Source organism: Ahaetulla prasina, chromosome 6, assembly GCF_028640845.1.
Source record: "Ahaetulla prasina isolate Xishuangbanna chromosome 6, ASM2864084v1, whole genome shotgun sequence".
Classification (NCBI taxonomy): Eukaryota; Metazoa; Chordata; class Lepidosauria; order Squamata; family Colubridae; genus Ahaetulla; species Ahaetulla prasina.
In genome coordinates, this window is record NC_080544.1 from 26,408,117 (window position 1) to 26,429,581 (window position 21,465).

General features: G+C 38.0%; 1 protein-coding gene across 2 annotated transcripts; it reads left to right on the forward strand.

The window, feature by feature from the left end:
- The first annotated feature begins 598 nt into the window (after positions 1-598).
- Positions 599-20,081, forward strand: NUDT13 (nudix hydrolase 13). 2 transcript variants are annotated; one of them, XM_058188348.1, is made up of 9 exons: positions 599-850; positions 1,804-1,906; positions 5,175-5,314; positions 6,794-6,901; positions 8,359-8,465; positions 12,475-12,600; positions 14,614-14,725; positions 16,438-16,592; positions 17,671-20,081. In XM_058188348.1, the coding sequence occupies exons 1-9, from the start codon at positions 769-771 to the stop codon at positions 17,857-17,859; spliced, it is 1,122 nt and encodes a 373-aa protein (XP_058044331.1). In that variant the 5' UTR covers positions 599-768; the 3' UTR covers positions 17,860-20,081. The 2 variants fall into 2 exon arrangements, with proteins under 2 accessions (XP_058044331.1, XP_058044330.1); XM_058188347.1 differs by lacking the exons at positions 599-850; positions 1,804-1,906; positions 5,175-5,314 and having other exon boundaries at positions 6,793-6,901; positions 8,343-8,465.
- The last annotated feature ends 1,384 nt before the right edge of the window (positions 20,082-21,465 follow it).

Below are 21,465 nucleotides of genomic sequence, written 5' to 3' on the forward strand. Positions count from 1 at the left end.
TTGAGCAATAGAATTACAACTTCTGGAGTTGTTGATTGCTAGGAACCTCTTTTTCTTTCCACGTTCTTACTAACAATACTTTTTTTTTTAAATGACCATTTAGATTTGAAATTACAGTATACTGTTCCATGCCCGTACACTTTCCTCTTAAATTAGCTTAGTTAGTAGCTAACATTGATTAAAAAGGATTATCAGGAGAATATTCTAGCATGGAGAAGCCGTTTCATATTGAATTAGCTACTGTGAGGGCTTGCTAGGGAATTCTGGGAGTTGAAATTCACATAACTTCCAGCTGCAAAGGTTGCAAAACGCTGGTCTACGTTGGTCTGGCAGCAACTCTCTCTTTGGCGGGTCGTCCTCGGGTGAAGCTACAGTTCTTCCATTTAGCCTAGAAACGCGAGGAGCGCCTTTTAGAATTGAGAGTAACTCTGGAGCTAAACCGAGCTACCTTTATCAGACAAGATCCCAGGTTGGAGCTAGCTCTCTTTCCTTACATATTCTTGAGTAGCCTATTTTTACACCGATTAACAGAACCAGCGTCTGCTTTTTTTTCCTTCTTCTTTTTTTGCATTTTATCTTTTGGGCAAAAACACTTCGACATCTGCGGCGTTCATCTTCTAGTTTTTGCAACTCCTTATTTCTGTTTTTAAGCCTCTCCTTACGGAGAAAATATCAACAGGACGCTTAAAAAAAACCCAACATTTGCAACTTGTTGCATATTTGCAACGCCCGCCCGCGTGCCTTGGGAGTACCCAAGGCGGAGGCATTATGGTCAACGTAGTTTGCGGTAGCAAAGCTTACTCCTTTTCGTGGCGGAACTGCAAGGCAATACTTCCTGCTGGCGGAAATTGTTAGCAGCTGCAAGGATAGTAAGTGACAAAGGGTGACTGTTTTTTTCTGACCAGCGTTGATTTTAAAATTACTACGCCCAATGAATGGGTCACATCTTCTCAGCTCCCTATATTTAACTTTTGATTCTGCGTCTCGGTGTTTTGCTGTCTTTGAAAGCAGAGCCGCACTTTTCAGCCTTTCCTGGATTAAAAGGTTAGAGGGTGATCGAGAAGTTTAAATAATCCTTTACTTTCGGATTAAAGATCCCTGCCTGCTTTCCCCCCCCCCCTTTCTTGATCGTCTCCTGATGTTGGTTTATTATATCCATAACTTGTTCTAGATTCCCTTAAAACCACTAGTTTCATTAAAAAAGCAGCAACAACCCTGAAAAACGTTAACACGGTTTCTTTTTAAAAATATTGTTTGCTTTACAACCCTAACGAGTCTTTAGTAAAAGAGGACAGGGAAATACTGCATTACATTTATTGTCATTTTATTCTGAATAAAAACGGTGGAGGGTTGCTTCGGTCGTCTCACAGTTTGGTATAATCAATAGAAGTGTGGATTTTTGTTGTTTTATAGGAACGCAACGCCACTTGCCGTTTGAAAACTAGGAAAGGCAGCTGCAGTTGCTCACAGACACTGCTACTGATAGTAAGTTCCAGTGGGGGGGGAGAACATTCAGGAGGCTTCTAGTTATTTAGGGTTTTTTTATTTCAGTCATTAAAGGGTTCTTTGGGGAGCCGGTAATAATGAAAAACGCTTAAAATCTAAGCAACAGTGAAAGATAAAATGATATATAATAAGTTTGAGGTGTGTGTGAGTAACTGCTAGCTGTGGTAGGTAATATGGCATTTCTCTCCTCCGCCTCCTCCCCTTACCAATGAATGAGATGGCTTATTCCTTCCATAATCTGGTTAGGAAACTGGTAATTTACCACTATTTTTATAACTCAGTGGTTTTTTTTTTCAGTTGTGGCATGCAAGATGGTTATAGCTTTGGCATGTCAAGTGGGATGTAGAAGAACTTCAGCTCTATGTTGTAGGATTTATTCAACCTATGTCAGGAGAATGAGGTATGTATGTTCTTAACCGGTGAGAAGTCTAAGGCATAGGCTGGTTCTATCAACTCTTCTCAGAATATATTAGCTAATGAGATAAATTAAGAATTATCAGACATTATAGTGAGGTTTTACAAAGTTTGTGAATATAATAGATTTGTATTGTGGTCAAATAATTTGGGCTATCCTGCGTTTATTTATGGAAGATTAGAGCCCTATTGAATATAATATAATTGAATATAATTGAATATATATATTTATATATTTAATTGAATATTATTAAATATTAAATTAATATTTATAATTATAAAATTATATATAATTATATATAATATAAAATTATAAAAATAATTAAATAAAATTAATATATATATATAATTGAATAATATAATTGAATATAATTGAATAATATACAAATGGATGAAGACTATTGCTTAACACATTGTAAGCTGCCCTGAGTCTTCGGAGAAGGGCGGGATATAAATTCAAATTAAAAAAATAAATAAATAATAATAATCATTCCCCTCCATGTGCAGGAACTCTGCCAATTTATAATCCATGCTGCCCTCTTGTGTCTCCACAATACTGGGCAGCTTTTTGCAAGCTGAAGTTTAATTATTTAATGGATTTATAGAGCTGTCGGATGTGACTCTGGCTGATGTACAGCTGAAACAAACAATAACCAACACTCCCTGGCCCCATATATAGCATTAAAAAGGAACAATATATTAAATAATAAAATAATGAGCAAATGTGGTAATTAGTCATCCAAAAGGACACTCCATTCAACTTGGACCCAAATGCTGGAGGGGAAAGCCACATCTTAATGGGATTTTTAAAATTTCAGAGTTGGGGCTCATCATATACGGGTAGTCCTCGACTTACAACAGCTCATTTAGTTCAAAGTTACGATGGCACTGAAAAAAATGACTTACGACTAAAAGTCTGACGAGATTCTCAGTCATCCAGATCATGGTTGTCCCAAAGGTGCTTTTTCAGGAGGCAACTGTGTCAGAGTTTGTTGCAGCACGCACAATCAGACACAATTAAATAATTCTGCAGGATTCAACTACATATAAGAAACTTATTTATATACAATACCATGTATCAGAATTCAGCATACAATATCAGGAACACAGAAGCAATATTCATAGAAGCAAGTCATTACAGAGTAGAGAGACACAGAAGCTAATATATTGTACAGAGGCAGCCATTACAGAGGCCAAACCAAGTCTTACATACAGTTCAGCAAGTCTAAGCCACACCAAGACTCTAAACTGCCTCTTATGGCCCCATACAAACAAATACTGTGTTTCAGTTCCAAACAGTCCCCATTGGTGGACCTGTTGCCATGTCTATGTCATCTCATATTTACTTATATTGACAAACTGGACTTTTTTGTTTTTTCTTTTGTTTTTTCTTTCTTGTTTTTTCTCTCTTTTTTTCATTGAGAAGCAAAATGTCTTCAAAAGAAAAAAACAAGGAAGTTGAGGTGCCTCCTGAAAAAGCATCTTTGGGATGACTTATGACTATTTTTCACAATGACAATGGCAGTATCCCCCTGGTCACATGATTTATATTTGGATGCTTGACAACATGTTCATATTTATGACAGTTGCAGTGTCCCACGGTCATTGGTCCTCTTTTGTGACCTGACAAGCAAAATCAATGGAGCCAGGTTCACTTAACAGCCTTGTTACTAATTTAACAACTGCGGTGATTCACGTAAGAAATGTGGTAAGAAAAGTCATAAAATAGGGCAAAATTTAACAAATTTCTTACTTAGCAACATAAATTCTGGGCTCGATTGTGGTCGTAAGTTGAGGAACACTGTATAGGGGTGGACACTATTCCTAAGGGACAGCCTGGGAAGACACACTTTCTATGTTCCATATGATTACAATATTTAAAGGAGAACCTGGAGCATGCCTTCCCTATGGGAATGTGTAGAGTGAGCAAATATTTTTTGGAATAGGTGGCCTCTCAGGTAACCTGGATCTATGCCATGTAGGGCTTTAAAATGGATCCAGCACCTTGCATCGCACCCAGAATCTAGAGAGAGAAGCAGTGTAACTTGTAGATGGTGGAATTATAAGGGCATAATGACCCCACCATTGCATTCTGGACCAACTGGAGCTTCTGAATAGTCTGAAGCAGTCTGAAGCAGTGCAGAACACCAGAAAACATAGTTTGCAGTATTTCTTAGTGAGCTGCAGGATGGACAGTCCTGCCTCATCTTCTCACAAAGTCCCTAGGGTTCTTCTCTCTGTCTTGAAGCCAAGAGACCTTTCAGCTTTGTTCCAATTCTACAGAGGAATTATTGAGTCTATCATCTGTACCTCCATAACTGTCTGGTTTGGCTCTGCAACCAAACCAGACACACAGATTTCAACGGATAATTAGAACTGCAGAAAAAACAATAGCTACCAACCTGCCTTCCATTAGGGACCTGTATACTGCACGAGTCAAAAAGAGGGCTATGAAAATATCTACAGACCCCTCACATCCTGGACATTAATTGTTTCAACTTCTATCCTCAAAACGACATTATAGAGCATTGCACATCAGAACAACTAGACACAAGAACAGTTTTTTCCCGAACACCATCACTCTGCTAAACAAATAATTCTCCCAATACTTGTCAAACTATTTACTAAGACTATTACTATTATTCTTCTCATCCTTCCTATTACCTATCTCCTCCCACTTACGACTATAACCATGTTGCTTGTATCTCTTATGATTTATATTGTTTTGTTTCCTAGTATGATTTGATTGCTTATTAGTAACCTTGACTATTTAAGTGTTGTATCTTTATATTCTTGATGAATGTATTTTATTCTCATGTACACTGAGAGCATATAGACCAAAGACAAATTCCTTGTATGTCCAATCACACTTGACCAATAAAGAATTCTGTTCTGTTCTGTTCTGTTCTGTTCTGTTCTATTCTATTCTATTCTATTCTATTCTATTCTATTCTATTCTATTCTATTCTATTCTATTCTATTCTATTCTATTCTTTGCCATGATTTTCTTTGCACTCCCATCAGGCAAACTAGAAAGAAATGCTGCTCAGATTCTAAGAGAATACAGAGAACAGCAAGGAAAGCTTGCTCTGAGAACTCGGCAGCCAGAGCCAACAACTGTAAGAACAAGGGTACAATTCTGAACAGACACAACGGGATTAGATTGTTTTATGTACGTCAGATGAGTGAATGCAGGGAAGGTTATTACTATGTCTATTCATGAAGTGCTCCTTCTAATCCTTTCCTAATTACAGATACATGTTCAAGCTGAAAGAAGAAGATGATGCTTGTCGGCAGGCCTATAATTGTGGAACTTTCTTCTTGTTTTACAACTTCTCTCCTTTTGTGCAGCAAAAAGGAAAAGGGTTACTAGCCCCAAAGTTAAAGGCAGCAGGTATCTTTTGTATTATTCAGACATAATTCTACTAGATCAATGCTGATATTCTTGGGCTGTGCTCCATCTATAGGAAAGCGCCAATGAGGCCATCAAGGCCAATACTCTACTCAGAGCAGTGAAGAAGGGGGTGGGGTGGGTTTCAACCTATTTTCCAAAGGCAGGATGAGAAGCAATGGATGGAAACTAATCAAGGAGAGAGGCAACTTAAAACTAAGGAGAAATTTCCTGACAGAACAATTAATCAGTGGGGACGATTTGCCTCCAGAAGTTGTGGGTGCTTCAACATTGGAGGTTTTCAAAAAGAGATTGGACAACCATTTGTCTGAAATGTATAAGGTTTCCTGCTTATGCAGGGGGTTGGACTAGCAGACCTCCAAGGTCCCTTTCAGCTCTTTTATTCTGTTAAGTTAAAGTATCCTGAGAGGTGGCTTTGTACCTTCCAGTTGACAACATCCAATGATGCGGAGACCATAATCTTTCTGATTCATTTGGTTCCACCATCTAGTCTCTCTTACTGCTAGGAAGTTTCTTTTCTATCAAGCAATCAGAATTTACCTAGGGGGAAAAATCCTTGAAGAATAAGGGCATAATGTTACAAGATACCAAAGATGTCCTTGTTTTCTGCTTGCAAGCAACCTGGGATGATAGCAATTTATAAGATGAAGGGAAGGGAGTTGGAGATCTTGAATTGCACCCGGAATGCTGCTGGTAGCCTTCCGGGTGCAATTCAAGGTGCTAGTGACCACCTTCAAAGCGCTCCATGGCTTAGGACCAGGTTATCTACGAGACTGCCTTCTGCCACCGATAGCCTCCCAACAACCTGTGCGCTCCCACAGAGTGGGCCTGCTCCGGGTGCCATCAGCCAAACAATGTCGGTTGGTGGCCCCCAGGGGGAGAGCCTTCTCTGTGGCAGCACCACAGTAACTTTGGAACGAGTTACCTCCGGGGTTAAGCCAACTGCCCGACCTCCGAACCTTCAAGCGGGAATTGAAGACTTTATTATTTAATCGTGCGGGACTAACCTAAGTGCATTTTAATTAATTAATTTATTATAATTTTAAATTTTAAAGGGTTTTATCGGTCTAGGACCGTTTTAGTGAATTGGCCTATTAAATATTTCGTTTAAAATTTTAAATCTGTTATTTATATTTTGTATTATTGTGTCTTAATATGGCTGTAAACCGCCCTGAGTCCTTCGGGAGAAGGGCGGGATAGAAATTAAATTATAACTAAATAAATAAATAAAAATCTTGAATAGAAAATTAAGTGTCAGTGCTCTTGTAAAACTGCAATCATTGGATTCCTTTGTGAAGCACTTTTATTATAACAACCTTGCTTTCTATTAATCCAGATTTGTGATAAAGCATCTGTACATCTGTTTTAGACTTGCTATATTAGATAGTAAATATGTTAAAGAATCTTTACGGGGTAGTGGTTGTATCTTTTAAGGCATTTCCTTATTTTAATACCTTTCAGAAATAAAAAGACTTTTGCAGAAATTTCGGAAGAGTGAGAATATGATAGAGGAGTCCATGCTGGTGGGCTGTTCGGAAGACTGCACTCCATATTTTGCTCTTGACCTAGGTTAGAATTTGTATGCATGAATGTTCATAACCTGACCCTTGTTGCTATACTAAAAATCGCGTGAAACTGAATCTCATAATCTCAAGGATGTGCAAATTTGTCAGCGTGGGTACTGTTAACTCCAAAGGGGTGACAAATCCATGGCATTGAAACTGGGGGATTCTGGGATTTGTGCATTTGGTTCTCGAAATAATATGGTTTTATGAATGAAGGCAAATATCTCTGACCCAGGATAAAGTTGCAGGATGCAATCTGAGTTGGTCAGCGAGATCAGAGGCTTAGTTTTCCGTGCTTTTGGACTCGTGCTGGAACCAATCCTCAGGGAATTTCTCTCTGCCGGAATGTGTGCTTTGGGCTGTGTGCATTGTATTTATGTGCTGCCTGGTTGGGTGCGGCTTTCTATTGGTTAATTGGCATATTGATGGCCAGCTACTACATGATTCTGAAAGCTCGGAAGACTAAACCTCTGGTTCCTGTGACCAACCCAGACTGGATTTTGAAAACTATTTTGTATTTTTGGAGTATTTTGAGAGACAGGTTAAAAAACCGCCTTCATTATATTTTTGTAATCCTCTGTCACATCTTAGTCATTTTTTTAAAAAGATTGAAATTCAGCCATCCTCGGCAGTCCACTCTCATTTGTCAAATGAACAGGTCATAACTGTACAGAATAGTTCAAGGTGGATGTAACATATCCTCTTTAACCTTGTATTCACGAAATTGCACATGCAATGCTGATGCTTATTTACTTAGGAGTGAGATTTTTCAGGTGTCCTGAATAATTTGGTGGTATTTGCAAACTTGATTTCTAGTCTTAATTATTTGTGTGTTCTCACCAACACAACTGGACCTGTATTTTATGAAAATGTTATTAGGTGTTTCTAAATTCCTTAAGTGCTGGAAGGCTTTATGGGATACAACGCTTGCTCGGGACTTTTTACAAAAAACGGAATGGCATTTTGTATACGTTGAGTTTATTTGTAAATACTCAACAGATAAGGTCTTTTGGTTCACTATTACACACTATATTATTTCTATAATTTGTTTTTCCTAATTTCCTAGAAATTAACCCCCGGATCCTGGCCATAGTTTTCCTCTAAAAGTGATAGTGGATTCTGTTTTTAAAGGCGATAATCATGAGTACTATCAGGATATGCAGCAGAAAATGGGGAGCCATATCTGCCTATTTAATGTGAGCCATTAATCTCCATTTCTGTGATAAAGAAGATAATTGCTAGAACCATTAATCTTGCTCATACCACAGCCTATCTGTTATGTAGAATCACTGACCCGAATAATGTTGTTGAATGATTATTTAATTTTATAGTACAATTATTGGTTAACTGTATCAGCAACAGTATTAACTCTACAATAACTATGGTTTAATCCATGGAAAAGGTGTGGGGGAGGGGGTAATAACAAAGATGTTTGATTCCCACAGATTTATTGAATTCCAGGATCCTTGCCAAAATCTGCTGTGGAGTCTGAACTTGGTGGATCGTTTGGAGAATTACAGAAAGCTTTCTTCCAGTTAGAGGAGGAAGATGCCTCTTTGATTTCCATGGTATGATTTTATGCATAAAATACTGTAAAAACAAATGTCATGTGCGAACTCCTATATAATGATGATAAAGAATTGCAAGCATTTCCAGAGGAAAATGGGAATTTCAGCTTCCTGATGTGCGCAATTTTTGACTGCTTGATTTATGCTTTCTCTCTCTCTTTTTGTTTTTCTGTCTTCTTCTCAATTCTGCGAACTGCCCTTTGGGTCGGCCTCTTGGTTTGTGATCAGAATAGCTCAGTTTTGTCAATGCCATCCAGAAATTTTGATTGGACCCCGTCAATTTCCATTCATTGGAAGAATCTGTAATCTGTCGTACTTTACCCCAATGAAATTTATGACAAATCAGAGATAGTTACTGCATTATTCAATTGAATTATTAGAACAGGTGAACATAAGAAAGAACAGAAGTGATTCTTTTTCTGTTTGCTAGTTTAATAACTTTATTCTTTGCATTTGGCTATTATTCGTTTTAATTGTAGTTTGTTAAATAGGACATAGGGGCTAGCCTCATACATCCACACTAACTGATAAACCATAAATTGCAAATTGAAAGAGGCTGATTTTAAAGCCAAAGCCAAATAAATCCCATTATGGCTTAAGAGTAGTGCTGGAACTCAAATCATCCCGCTTTTTATTATATAATGATACTTTTTATTTTGATGTGGTCAGGTATTCAAGATAGGATATCACCTCTCTAGCTTGATTTTTACCTTACATTTTAATTGAATTTGATGGGTTTTTAAAGTTCTGTAATTTTATGGGGGTGTATGTTATTTTAATATTTGGGCAAATTTAAATCAGGTTTTTAAGGGATGTTTTAAATATTGTGTATATCTGTATTTTATCTCCTGTTCACCGCCCTGAGTCCTTCGGGAGAAGGGCGGTATACAAATTAAAATATTCATTCATATTCATTCTCCTGCTTCAATCTGCCTGGCCTAGATGTGGTGACAGCTGTTACTGGCCACATTAAAAAATTTTTTTTTATTAAGCTATAAAGTATTATAAAATACAAAAGTAAATAGAAGAAGGGGGGAGGGAAAAGAGGGAAGGGAAGTGAGGAAAGGGGGAAAAAGAAAAAAAAGCATTGACTTCCAACTTTCTTTGTTACAGTAAAATAAGGCATTAACATCAAATCACAGCTTTTTGCTTTTCCATAATAGTATGAACAAGTTGTTTCTATAAAGCTCTATCAGTCTAATCTGTAAAACCCAAAGTCAGAATTAACATTCTTTTCCACATCAAGCATGAAGTTCAGAAGCGGTTTCCATGTGGAAACAAAAGTACATATGTTCTTTTCTTTAATCAAAGTAGTTTTGGCATTTCAGCCAACTCCATCAACTTCTGTAATCATCTTCCATGGTAGGAATCAGTGATGTCCTTCCATTTTTGCACATGCAATAGTCTTGCTGCTGTCAACATATATAGTAAAAAATTCCACATTTTTTTCTCCAGTTCTTTTTTCATTAGACCCAAAAAGGTATTCATTTTTATCTCCGTTTTCAGAATTTTCTGTATTAAACTATGAATCGTACTCCTTTTTTTTTTTGCTTTATCACATGTCCACCATAAATGATAAAAAGTCACCTCTTTATTTTTATATTTCCGACATTTATTTGACATGCCTTTATACATCTTGGATAACTTACCTGGTATTAAATACCAACAATACAATCATCTTATAGAAATTCTCTTTTAGATTATAATTTAATGTAAATTTTAAACCCTTCATCCACATATTTTCCCATTGTTCAAGCATCACATTATATCCAAAATTCCTTGCCCACTGAATCAAGCAATGTTTTACTTGTTCATTTTACAAACCCAATTTCAATAAAATTTTATAAATCTTAGCAATAATATATTCATCGTTGCCACGTAATGAAAGTTCCCATTCATTTTTTAACAAAGTCAAATCCATAGCACTTTTTATCCAATTTGAACTTTTCTTTCAGTTGTTGATAAGTAAACCAGTGGCAAGCGTAACCTTCTGTTTTAAGTTCTTCCCTTCAGAATTAAAAGATAAAATTTTACTATACGTCTGGCTTTGCCACCATTTCTTTTCTTAAAAAAAATCTTCTGTGGTGACAGCCAAAGGGGCAACTTTGTAGAGAGCCTTGTTTTTTATTTATTCCAAATTCTTAGTATGGTACGTTTAACAAAATAGTTATCAAAAACAACATTAACTTTACTTTTGTCATACCACAAGTAGCTGTGCCATCCAAACCTTAATTCATGGCCCTCTAATTTGAGTAGCCTTTTTGTTCTGGAGACTCACCCATTATTTTCCCGGGTCAAACAGCAGGCATCAAAATACAATTTCATATGTGGTAGACCCAACCCACCTCTTTCCTTGACATCTTGCAATACCTTATATCCAGTGGTGGGATTCAAATAATTTAATAACCGGTTCTCTGCCCTAATGATTTCTTCCAACAACCACTTTGCCAAACTGCTCAGAAAGTTAACAACCGGTTCTCCCAAAGTGGCACGAACTGGCTGAATCCCACCACTGCTTATATCTAATTTTTTGTTTTTTTCCTTGCCATATAAACTTAGGGATATCCTTCTGCCATTGTTTAAATGGATTGTCAGTTGTGAATATTGGTAACTCTTTTATTTTTTTTAGTTGAAGCGACTTTACTGTGCTGTAGACCCAATTCAATCCCAGGAAAGGCCTGCCAATAATAAATTATGCTTTGAATATTATCTGAGTAGATGTGGCATCCGGTAATGGGATATTCACGAGAGACTGAAAAGAATCTCTAGGGGAATAATTTATTTTTATTTCCTAAATAAAAAGGAGAGTGGGAATTTAAAGTCTTTCTGGCAAGCCTCTTTTTGGAAGGAATCTCACTTAAAGGGACTGTACTCACCACATACTACTATGAATGAGCTAGATCCTCCAGAGCTTTGAAATCTGTCCAGTTCTGCATCTCTTAGCACTCATACCCAGGGATTCTCTCTTTAGCCCAGCCCTGGCAAAAAGCAAAAAGTCCTGTCTGTCACTCAGAAATGCAGAACTTAATAAATCTTACTTGGGTGTACACAGGAGCTAGCTGCGTAGTCATATAGTTTTGCCTTGAAAAGATTATTTTAATGAGAAATTCTCTCATTAAGTCAATGAAGCCAGATTTCTAAAGACAAAGATAAATTTATTGGGAAAGGGAAATCTTGAAGGGGAAGCAAGGATTGAACAAATTCCAAATCAAATAAATGCCAACAGTCTAGCTCAGCGTTTCTCAAATAGTGGGGCGCGCCCCCCAGGGGGGGCGCGAGGCTCCGTAAAGGGGGGCGCGTTTGACCTCGGCAAACAAGCTAAGCCCCGTGTTTATGTCTCTGTATCCAATCAGAGAACAACGGGAGCATCTGATTGGCTGTCCAAAACCCTTGTGACACGAGCCTGTCGGAGCCATCTTTAGTGTGGGACTGCCAGTACACGTGACTGCGCATGCTCCTCCCTTTCAAGGAGAAAAACGCCTGAAAGAAAGTTGCGCGGGGGGGGCGCGAAAAATGTTTTCTTCTTCCTAGGGGGGCATGACAGAAAATAATTGAGAAGCACTGGTCTAGCTAGAGTAAATTGCAGGTGATTTACGATCATTTTGTTTAGTGACTGTTCGAAATTACAGCGGCACTGAAAAAAATTGCCAACAGTTTTTGACACAACTGTTGCAGTACCTCCCATGGTCACGTGTTCAAAATTGGGATGTTAGGCAGCTGGCATGTATTTATGGTGGATGCAACTGTCCCAATGATCCCCTTTTGCGACCGTCTGACAAGGAAAGTCGATGGGGAAGCCAGATTCACTTAACAGTCGTGTTACTGACTTTAATAGCTGCAGTGATTCACTTAACAACTGTGGCAAGAAAGGTTGTAAAATGGGGCAAACCTCAACAGCTGCCTTGCTTAGAACAGACATTTTGGGCTCGCTTGTGGTTGTAAGTTGAGGACCCCCTGTACTTAAATTTTTGTCCTTTCCTATCCTGATTCACCGAATTGATTTTTGTAGTCTCAGGCACTCCTTCGATGGCATGATAATAACCAATATTGTGGGAAAACCGGACAGCCCACAATGAAGAATTTGTCTGGGAGCAAACGAATTTGTCATACCAATGGAATCATCTATTATCCACAGGTAGGCCTCCAAATGGAAAAGAATATGGTCTAAAGCCATCCAGGCAGCCAGCGAGACTTGTCTACACTGGCAAAAGCTTTTTGTAAATATTTTTTTTTAAACACTAATTATGAGTTACCTTTAGGATGATTTTTGCAGAATAGAAAAGAAAATTATTATTTTTTTTACTTTAAATAAAGTTATTGGCTATATTTTCCAGTCTGTCTAAAGCAACTTTGAAGCCAATGTGCTACTTCTGTTGATCTCTAAACCCTGGGAACATCCAGAGAATTCCCTGTGTCAGTCCTTCTACCAGTGAGCAAATAACAGCATGAAGTTCTCAAAGGTGCCAGTAGAATAAAAGCCGTGTCATCCACTCCATCTAAAATGAAAAGAGAATACATTGTTAGCTATCCTCACCCATCATTTACAGCGTAGTTCATATTTTGTGCGTTGACTTGTTTATAAGCAGAAAAATAAAACAAAAATCAGTGCACACAAGTGATTGAGAAGAGGGGGAGCTGCCAAGTTGCCAAGCCACCTTTCTGCCACTCTATTTACTGTATTTTTCAGAGTATAAGATGCACCTTTTTCCCCACTAAAAGGGGGTTAAAATTTAGGTGCGTCTTATACACCGAATGTAGCCCTGCCCATTCACTGACCCCTACCTTTTAGCCTCTGCCTCCCAGCAATTTACCTCCTTGCAGCAAGCAGCAAGAAGAAACAGCCCATTTCAGTTTCAGCACAGCCTAATTAGCACAAGTTGATTGTCTGTTGGATTGGCCTCCCAACTGTCAGCTATTTCAGGCTGCAGGGATTGCCATTGCATATTGCTGCGCGGGTCTCTGCTGCTTGCTGCAAGAAGGTAAATTGCTGGGAGCAGATCTTTTTTTCTTGTGCTACTCAAGCTATGCTGAAAACGAAAATGAAAGTACAGCAGGCCGTTTGCTGTTACGAGGCAAAATTGCTGGGAGGCAGATTCTTTTTCTTGTTTTCCTCACCAAAAAAGGTAGGTGCGTCTTATACTCTGAAAAATACGGTAGTTATCCTCAGCTATGATGATGGAAGAACAGCATGTTGTGATTTCTGCAACTTTGTGTTTTTCCCAATAGCTGAAAACCAGCTTACACAATATTGTGGTCTTTGGAATGAAGGAGAACAAATATATGTTTCAGATGATCAGAATATTAAAAAGTATCAGCGAGAGGGTTGCCTTGAAACTAGGAGACCGGTGGTATACTGAAGCAAAGATTCCCAATAGCAGGTTCTACAGAGCTGCAAGTTTACAAATAGGAACATTAAGTGTGTTTTTATTTCAAGCAAATTACAGTAACCCTCCCAACATGGCAGTTTTCAAAGCTAGCTAGCAATGTACTCTCTTTAAGATCCAGCAACCACATGACCATAGGAGGGATGTATGTGCAGCCATTATAACTTTGAAATGGAGACATCAGTACCTTTTTGGGTGGTCCATTGTAACTTTGAACTTGGAGGACTACCTGTATTCTCTGACCAAAACCTGTGTCGCTGTGGTAAAACGTGTGGTAATTTGGTAAAACATAATGAGATTTTGTTTTGTTTGTTTTTAAAATAATTCATTTTAATACTGTTAATACTTTAAATAAAAGTAATATTTTTATACTCCTACCTCCTGATATTTTCCCAACAACCAGAACCCTGGGAGGTGGATTAGGCTGAGAGAGAATTACTGGCCCAAGCTCACCCAGCTGGCTTTCATGCCTAAGGCCAGACTAGAACTCACTGTTTCCTGGTTTCTAGGCCAGCAGCTTAACCACTGCACAGGTATCTCATCTATTCTGATCATCAGTCTTTCCTTTTTTTTGCTTTAGCTAGTGATAGCTTTAAAGTTGACTTTAATGTGTTCCTGCTGTTGTTATTTTGGTCCAAGGTAAAATGTAAGTGAATCACTCTTGCTGGTCCCATAATCCACACTTCTGTTGTTGTGCTCCGAATTGCAACTTTGTGTGGTAGCTGGCTAATATAATCATTGTCCTGATGTGTTTGCCTTTTTAGATGTCTCCGGTGGTTATTACATTGGTGTCTGATGGGAGTCGGTGCCTTCTTGTACGGCAGGCGTCATTTCCTAAAGGGATGTACAGTGCTTTAGCTGGCTTCTGTGACATGGGTAAGACAGCATATCCTCAGTATGTATTTTAATGAGAGCTTCTGAAGTGTAGCTTCAGAGCGGTAATCCACCCAAAGCAGAGATGATATTTGAGCCTTAACTAACTACCGTATTTTTTGGAGTATAAGACGCACTTTTCCCCCCCCAAAAAGAGGGTAAAAATCTGGGTGCATCTTATATGCCAAATCTAGCCCCGCCCAGCTTCTCAAACGGAGTTTTCAGGTGCTGAAAAAAGCATCAGAAACAAAACTTCAGGAAAAAAGCCCCAGATGGAGCTTCAGAAAAGAAGCCCCCAAACAGAGCTTCAGAGGCTTTTTTTCTGAAGCTCTGTTTTGGAGGCTTTCAGAGGCAGAAAAAAGTTTTTTCTGAAACAGTTTCAGAAGTTTCAGAGGCAGAAAAAAAAGCAAAAAAAAAAAAAAAAGGCAAGGCATAGAGCTCACAACCACGGAACCTGCCAAGCAGCTTTTGATAAGCCTGCCACTTGCAGTTGTAACACAGGTTGAGACAAAATTGGCTACAAATTCTGGGAGTTCAGTCCCAATATAGTATATGGATTGTCTCTGTCTCAATATATCTTCAGGATATTTGATTGGGGAGGTATGTTTAAGCCATTGGTTTTTAATAATTAATTATTTAGCCTAGGAAATAGGCACAGTGTGGTTTGTTTGGTCTTGGCCTAGTATATTTTTTTCATTGTTTATGGTTTGCAAACCATGATTTCCGGTTAGAATATTGTATGAACCCACCTTTTTTTGATACTTCAAAACACCAGAACTATTCTCCCAAAAAATAACCAGCCGATGGAGTGAGGTCTGTATGAATTTAAAGGTATTGTTATCTAAATTCTCAACTGTTTATCCAACATGTTTAACTTGGTTGCTCAATTAATTTGTTTTTTGAATTTGCTCTAACATATTGATTCATAAACTTGCCAAATACAGTGAATTTGCCAAAGTAAAAATTTAACCATTACCTAATCCTGATTGATTTAGTATGCTGTGTCATAGTACCTGCCAGATCTTTATCTTACCTGTTTTAAGTTTATGAATATAGAATTCGAGTTATTTATTTGGTAAATTGAGGAAATCTACCTTTATGACTCAAATCAAGCATCTTTATAGCTTTTTCTGTTAGAACAACAAAAAGGACAGGTTTTACATTGATTATAAAAATAAATTAAGCAAGTGTTTTTGTAAAAAAAAAAAATACCGGTTTTTAACTGCCATGTAACTTATTAGATATGTTTCTAGAAATTTATTTATTTAAAACATTTGTACAATATAGCCAGTTATTTTAAAACAACCCTGGTTGACTTACATGTAAACAGTTCATTAAGTATTTTTCTAGTTGGTTTTTCTGCTGACATGCAAAAGCTAGCTTAAGTGGCATTAAAAAAAGAAAAGAAAATGAAATACATTTTCTGAAATACAGTAAAGTAATGGCCACTTTGATATTTATAAGGGAGTTGTACTAAGATGGTGGCAGACTTAATCATGCTTTCATGAAATTTTGATGACTCTTGGCATATGGACAATACTTGCTAAGAAGGGCATGCCAACTCTACTTTCAGTAGATCATATTCCATTTTTAAAAAAATCCTGATTCGACTTTCGTATGTCAGTAAGAGGTTTTATGCTTATGCTGTCAATGCTAAAGAAAGATACAAAGGTATTGATTAGGAAGATGTCCTTCATTATGTTTTCTGCTCCCAGGTGAGAGTGTAGAAGAGGCAATCCAACGAGAGGTTGCTGAAGAAGTAGGCCTAGAAGTGAAATCTCTCTGGTACTCTGCATCTCAGCACTGGCCATTCCCAAACAGCATCCTCATGATAGCTTGTCATGCATTAGTGCATCCACTACAGAGCAAAGTAAGAACGCTGGTAGAATCCTACTTTGATGTTATTTGATGCTAGTTTATAAATGAGAACCTAACCTAACCTTTCTTGAACTCGGAACTCCCTAACCTGATTCCTTTCAGATACAATATATTGGGCTTACTATTCCAATAATTTTTCGGAACTTCTGAATGTTATAATTCTATGCATTTTGAGGCCACTGAGATCCCTAAAAACTGACAAATAATCCTTGTTCACTTTAGTTCTTTGACATTTTATGAAACTAATGAAAAACAATTCTGGATCATGACCTTTTCCTATCACAACTTTTCTATCCATGCTGCCTGGTGAGCATATGATTGTAATAGTCATGGATATTTGTTAGATTATATCATGAGCTTTTTCCTTGAAAACCCTTAATGTATATATCTTACATTGTAGCCTCTGTAGTATTTCTCTAAAGCAGGCCAGTGATGGTGAAACTTTTTGGCACCGAGTGCCCAAACCGGAATGTGTGCATGCATGCCGGAGCGCCGGAAACCCAAAGATGACCTGGCCAGTGCACATGTGTGCGCCGACCACCTGGTCTTCTGGTTTCCAGCGCGCCGGCCAGCTGATCTTCATGTGTGCCGGAGCGCCAGAAACCCAAAGACCAGGTGGCTGGTGCGCGCATGTGCACCGGCCAGCTGGTCTTAGGGTTTCCGGTGCTCCGGTGTGCACAAAGACCAACTGGCTGGCATACATGCGCGTGCTGGAAAACAGAAGAGCTGCTGGCGATAGTGTGCGTGCCCACAGAGAGGGCTTTGCGTGCCACAGGTTCGCCATTACGATTATAGGCTGTTATTTCATTGCATGTAAGGAAAGGAGCTTCGGACAATAAAGTCTTGCCTTCTGTTGAACCTGGGCTGAAGATGACATTTGAACTGAAGGCAGTGTTGTGTTCCTACTCAGTTTTAGTTATAGTTATGGCTAATGCACTAATTACAGGGGTCTCCTCAGCCAGCTTTGCTGAAAGTTGCCAAGGTTGGAGACCCGTGCACTAATACACGTTCAATAGAAGACAACAATTTTTTTCCAATTTTGCTTTTATTTTCAATTATTTCATTTACAGTGTACAATCAATACTCAGGAGCTTGAATCTGCCAGGTGGTTCAGCCATGAGGAAGTGGTGAAGGCACTTAAACGGAAACCAAGGCCTTCCAAAGAAATGGATGACAGTACCTCTTTTTGGGTGCCACCCAAACAAGCTATAGCTCGACGGTTGATCCAGGAATGGGTGAAGCAGAAAACTTCTTCTTAGTTTTAAAAAAATATGTAGGAGGAGGATGGTAATTTTATATCTGATGTATTTTTTGCAGTGGTTTTCCATATTTTGTGGAGAAGGTGCTGGTAAACCATATTAGGTCTTGACATGTCTTAAAAATTAATTGCTATAGAAATCACTGAATGGATTTGGAATGAGAGGTTGATATCCTCATACAGTATTAATATGTAGCAAAACTAGTCTAAACCTCTGTTCCTTTTGAAAACGAGTAAGAATTGGGTGTATCCTTGGGATTTCTTAGTAAAGCCATTTGTGGGCAAGCCTGGCCCTTGAATTGCTTGCTTGTCCCTGGAAGCATCCTGATCAATTGGGGTTGGGAGTAAAGTTAAAATTCTTTTTTAAAAACCAAACCAAACCAAACCATATTTTATCAATTTTTAAACAAACACAAACAGAAATACAAAAATAAGAAAATTTTTGTGCAGAACTGTGACCATTTACACGACATATCACTACGACATTCTATACTATACGTTTTACTTTACTTTACTGTCTTGAGTCTGTTTTATTTTTCTGTTTTCAATCCATTTGTACCATTTCTCCCATGATACATAATATACCAAGTCTGTCATTCCTTTCAATTCCAATGTTAGTTTGTCCATTTTAGCGCAGTCAAAAATTTTTTTAATTATTAAGTCATTGGAGGGTGCCTTTACATTCTCCCAACATTGCGCAAAGGCCAATCTTGACCACGAGAAGACTTATCTATGACCAATTTTGCCCTTACATGATTGACTCTAGCAATTTGACTCCTCTTTTTAAACAGATGCCTCCTGTCTCTAAAAGTAATGCAATGGTTTGCTAAATATTGCTGAAGTTCGGTTCTCTCATTCTTCCTGTGAGAATTTGTGTGAACTTAAAGGATTCTGATGAGGGTGGAGGAAAGTTCATCATTTATATTTGAAAAGTTCCTAATTATACACACACAAGCAAAAAAGGGGAAAAGCAAGCTGAGGTGGGGTGTGTGTATGTTATATTTTCCCAACATACTTCACTGGCTTTCAGCTAACCTGCTAATTCTGTTTAGTTTTAACCTCCTTCCATTTCTCTTTGCTTTGGTTTGTGGGTAGGGGCTAAAGGCAGCACATTCAAGTAGGTTATTTTATACAAAAATAATAAATGATTCAGTTCAGTAACCAGGTTAAAGTGAACTCAAACAGAATATTGATTAAGTGTATTATATGGCGTTTACGGGAACTTATGTGCTTTGAAGGTTAGATCCTAGCACTCCCTTATACAAGTAGTTCTCTATTTACTACTGGTTGCTTAGCAACTGTTTGAAGTGCTAATGGACCACCTCAGGGTTACTTATGGGTTACTCAGATTCAAAGTTCCAACTGCTGCCCTGCTCCCTGCAGTTACATGATCGCATTTTGGGCGCTTTGGCAACTGGCTAGAATTTTATCGCTATTTACAGCATTCTGAAGTCATGTGGCCGTGATTTATGATAAGTTTTGCCAGAAACTGGGGTTTATTTCCCGTTTCCAGCAAAAAAATAAGATAAAATTCCATTGCAGACAATGGATTTGCTTAACGGCAACAGTGTTCATTTAATGGCTTTGATGATTTACTCAATGACTCCTTCAAAAAAAAAGGTAGTAAAATTGGACATGTTGATATGATGACCCAGGTAACACCAACATGGTCTACTGTTACAATTTGGGCTTCAATTATGATCATAAATTGAGAACCTATCTGTATTTGAGGACTGAATGTTTTACCGTTTTTCTTCCTCTCACTATTTTGTTTTCTATGAAATACATGAACTGTTGAAGGAATCACGCAGTTGGGAGTATTTATATTTGGGGTTCAAATAACAATAGTGCTTGGATTTATATACTGCTCCATACTGTTGCAGCATTCTCTGGGCGATTTACAGTGTCAGTGTATTGTCCCCAACAATATGGCTCCTCATCTTATCGACCTTGGAAGGATGGAAGGCTGAATCAACCTTGAGCAGATCAGGATCGAACTCTAGGCTTTGGGCAGTGTTTGCTTGAAAATACTGCATTCTAACCACTGCGCCACTACTCCTTGGTAGTTGTTTTGTAAAATTGTGATGCTTCCAATTTTGCAAAACAGAATATTTACTAAAAATTTCAGTTACATCCACATGCTTCCATGTCCACTCTAAGAGAAATTGTGACTGAAATTGTGAAACACTAGATTATCCTTTTGCATAGGAAGAAATGCTTCTATGTGATCTTTACCTTAACAGTACCAGCTTCCTCTTTGACATTCCAGAGAGAACTTTGCTTTCAACGCAGATTTCTATCTCTATGAAACTTTGAGGATTCTTGTCTTCCTGTTAATCCATAACAGCATGATTATAAAAAATAAAGTGGATGAGGCAGATTGAGGGAGGTTATGGAATTCTGATAGCTCCCAGTTCTAAATTACGCTAATAAACCAGGCAAAATGTACATGCCATATTTTTTGGAGTATAAGATGCACCTTCCCCCCCCCCAAAGGGGTGAAAATTTGGGTGCATTTTATACACTGAATGTAGCCCCTCCCACCCACTGGCCCCCACCCTTTGGCCTCTGCCTCCCAGCAATTTACCTCCTTGCAGCAAGAAGAAACAGCCCATGCTTCAGCACAGCCTAATTAGCTTAGGTGGGGGGGAGGAGGAGAAAGTGGAACAAACTAGGGTCACTGCTTTATTTTGTTTTAAAAGTGTTGGTATAAATATAACATCACTCAAAAGCTGGTTTCTTCATTTGTGGATATTTTCAGTATAGGATTTGTATGCTCATAATTTGCTTTAATCAATATTATCTGTGATACATATGCCTGCAGAGGCTCTTCTGCAAATGAAACATGAATGTGGAAATACGATCAATAAGCCAATTGTAATTGTAATGATTGAAAGATGTGAGTTGGTAATTTAATTCTTGCATTTTTGTCTTAAATGAGTCTGACATAAAACCAAAATCCAGATTTTGTCTAGGCGTTTTTGCTGATTCTCTTGATATGAATTTTGCCATTTCAACATCATATTTTTGTACTTACCTTTCTCTACAAAAATCATTGTTGAAATGATAAAAATTCTGTTTTTCTGTCAAGATGATTTAAGTTTCAAGTTTCAAAGCCTTTATCATGTACATCATGTATACAACGAAATTGGTTTAGCCTCTACTGGTGCAGTCCATGCAAGAATACAAGACAACATGAATAATATAAAGAATAATCTTTATACAAGTGGTTAGCAAAAAAAGTTAGTCATACGTTTCCATATGTATGTCATATTTTTATTTATTCGTTTGTTTGTCAAATATGTACAAGATAACAAGTATAGGTATGAACATAAACATAAAGTAAGTAAATACAAATAAATGGGGATAGTAAGACAGGGACTGTAGGCATGCTGGTGTGCTTATGCATGCCTCTCTTACGGACCTCTTAAGGGAATGAGATCCATGGTAAACAGTTTGCAGTTGAAACTGAGGGTTTGAGGCTGTAACAATGAAGTTGGCTAGAGCATTCCATGTGTTGACCACGCTGTTGCTGAAGTCATATTTCCTGCAATTGAGATTGAAGCATTTTGCTTGTATTGATTGTTTGCCCATGTACTATTGCGGC

Coding starts and splice junctions, on each gene's coding strand:
- NUDT13 (XM_058188348.1), top strand. CDS start 769: ATGGTCAACGTAGTTTGCGGTAGCAAAGCTTACTCCTTTTCGTGGCGG. Junction 851..1,803: donor ACTTCCTGCTGGCGGAAATT/GTTAGCAGCTGC, acceptor TTTTTTTTTCAG/TTGTGGCATGCAAGATGGTT. Junction 5,315..6,793: donor CCCAAAGTTAAAGGCAGCAG/GTATCTTTTGTA, acceptor AATACCTTTCAG/AAATAAAAAGACTTTTGCAG.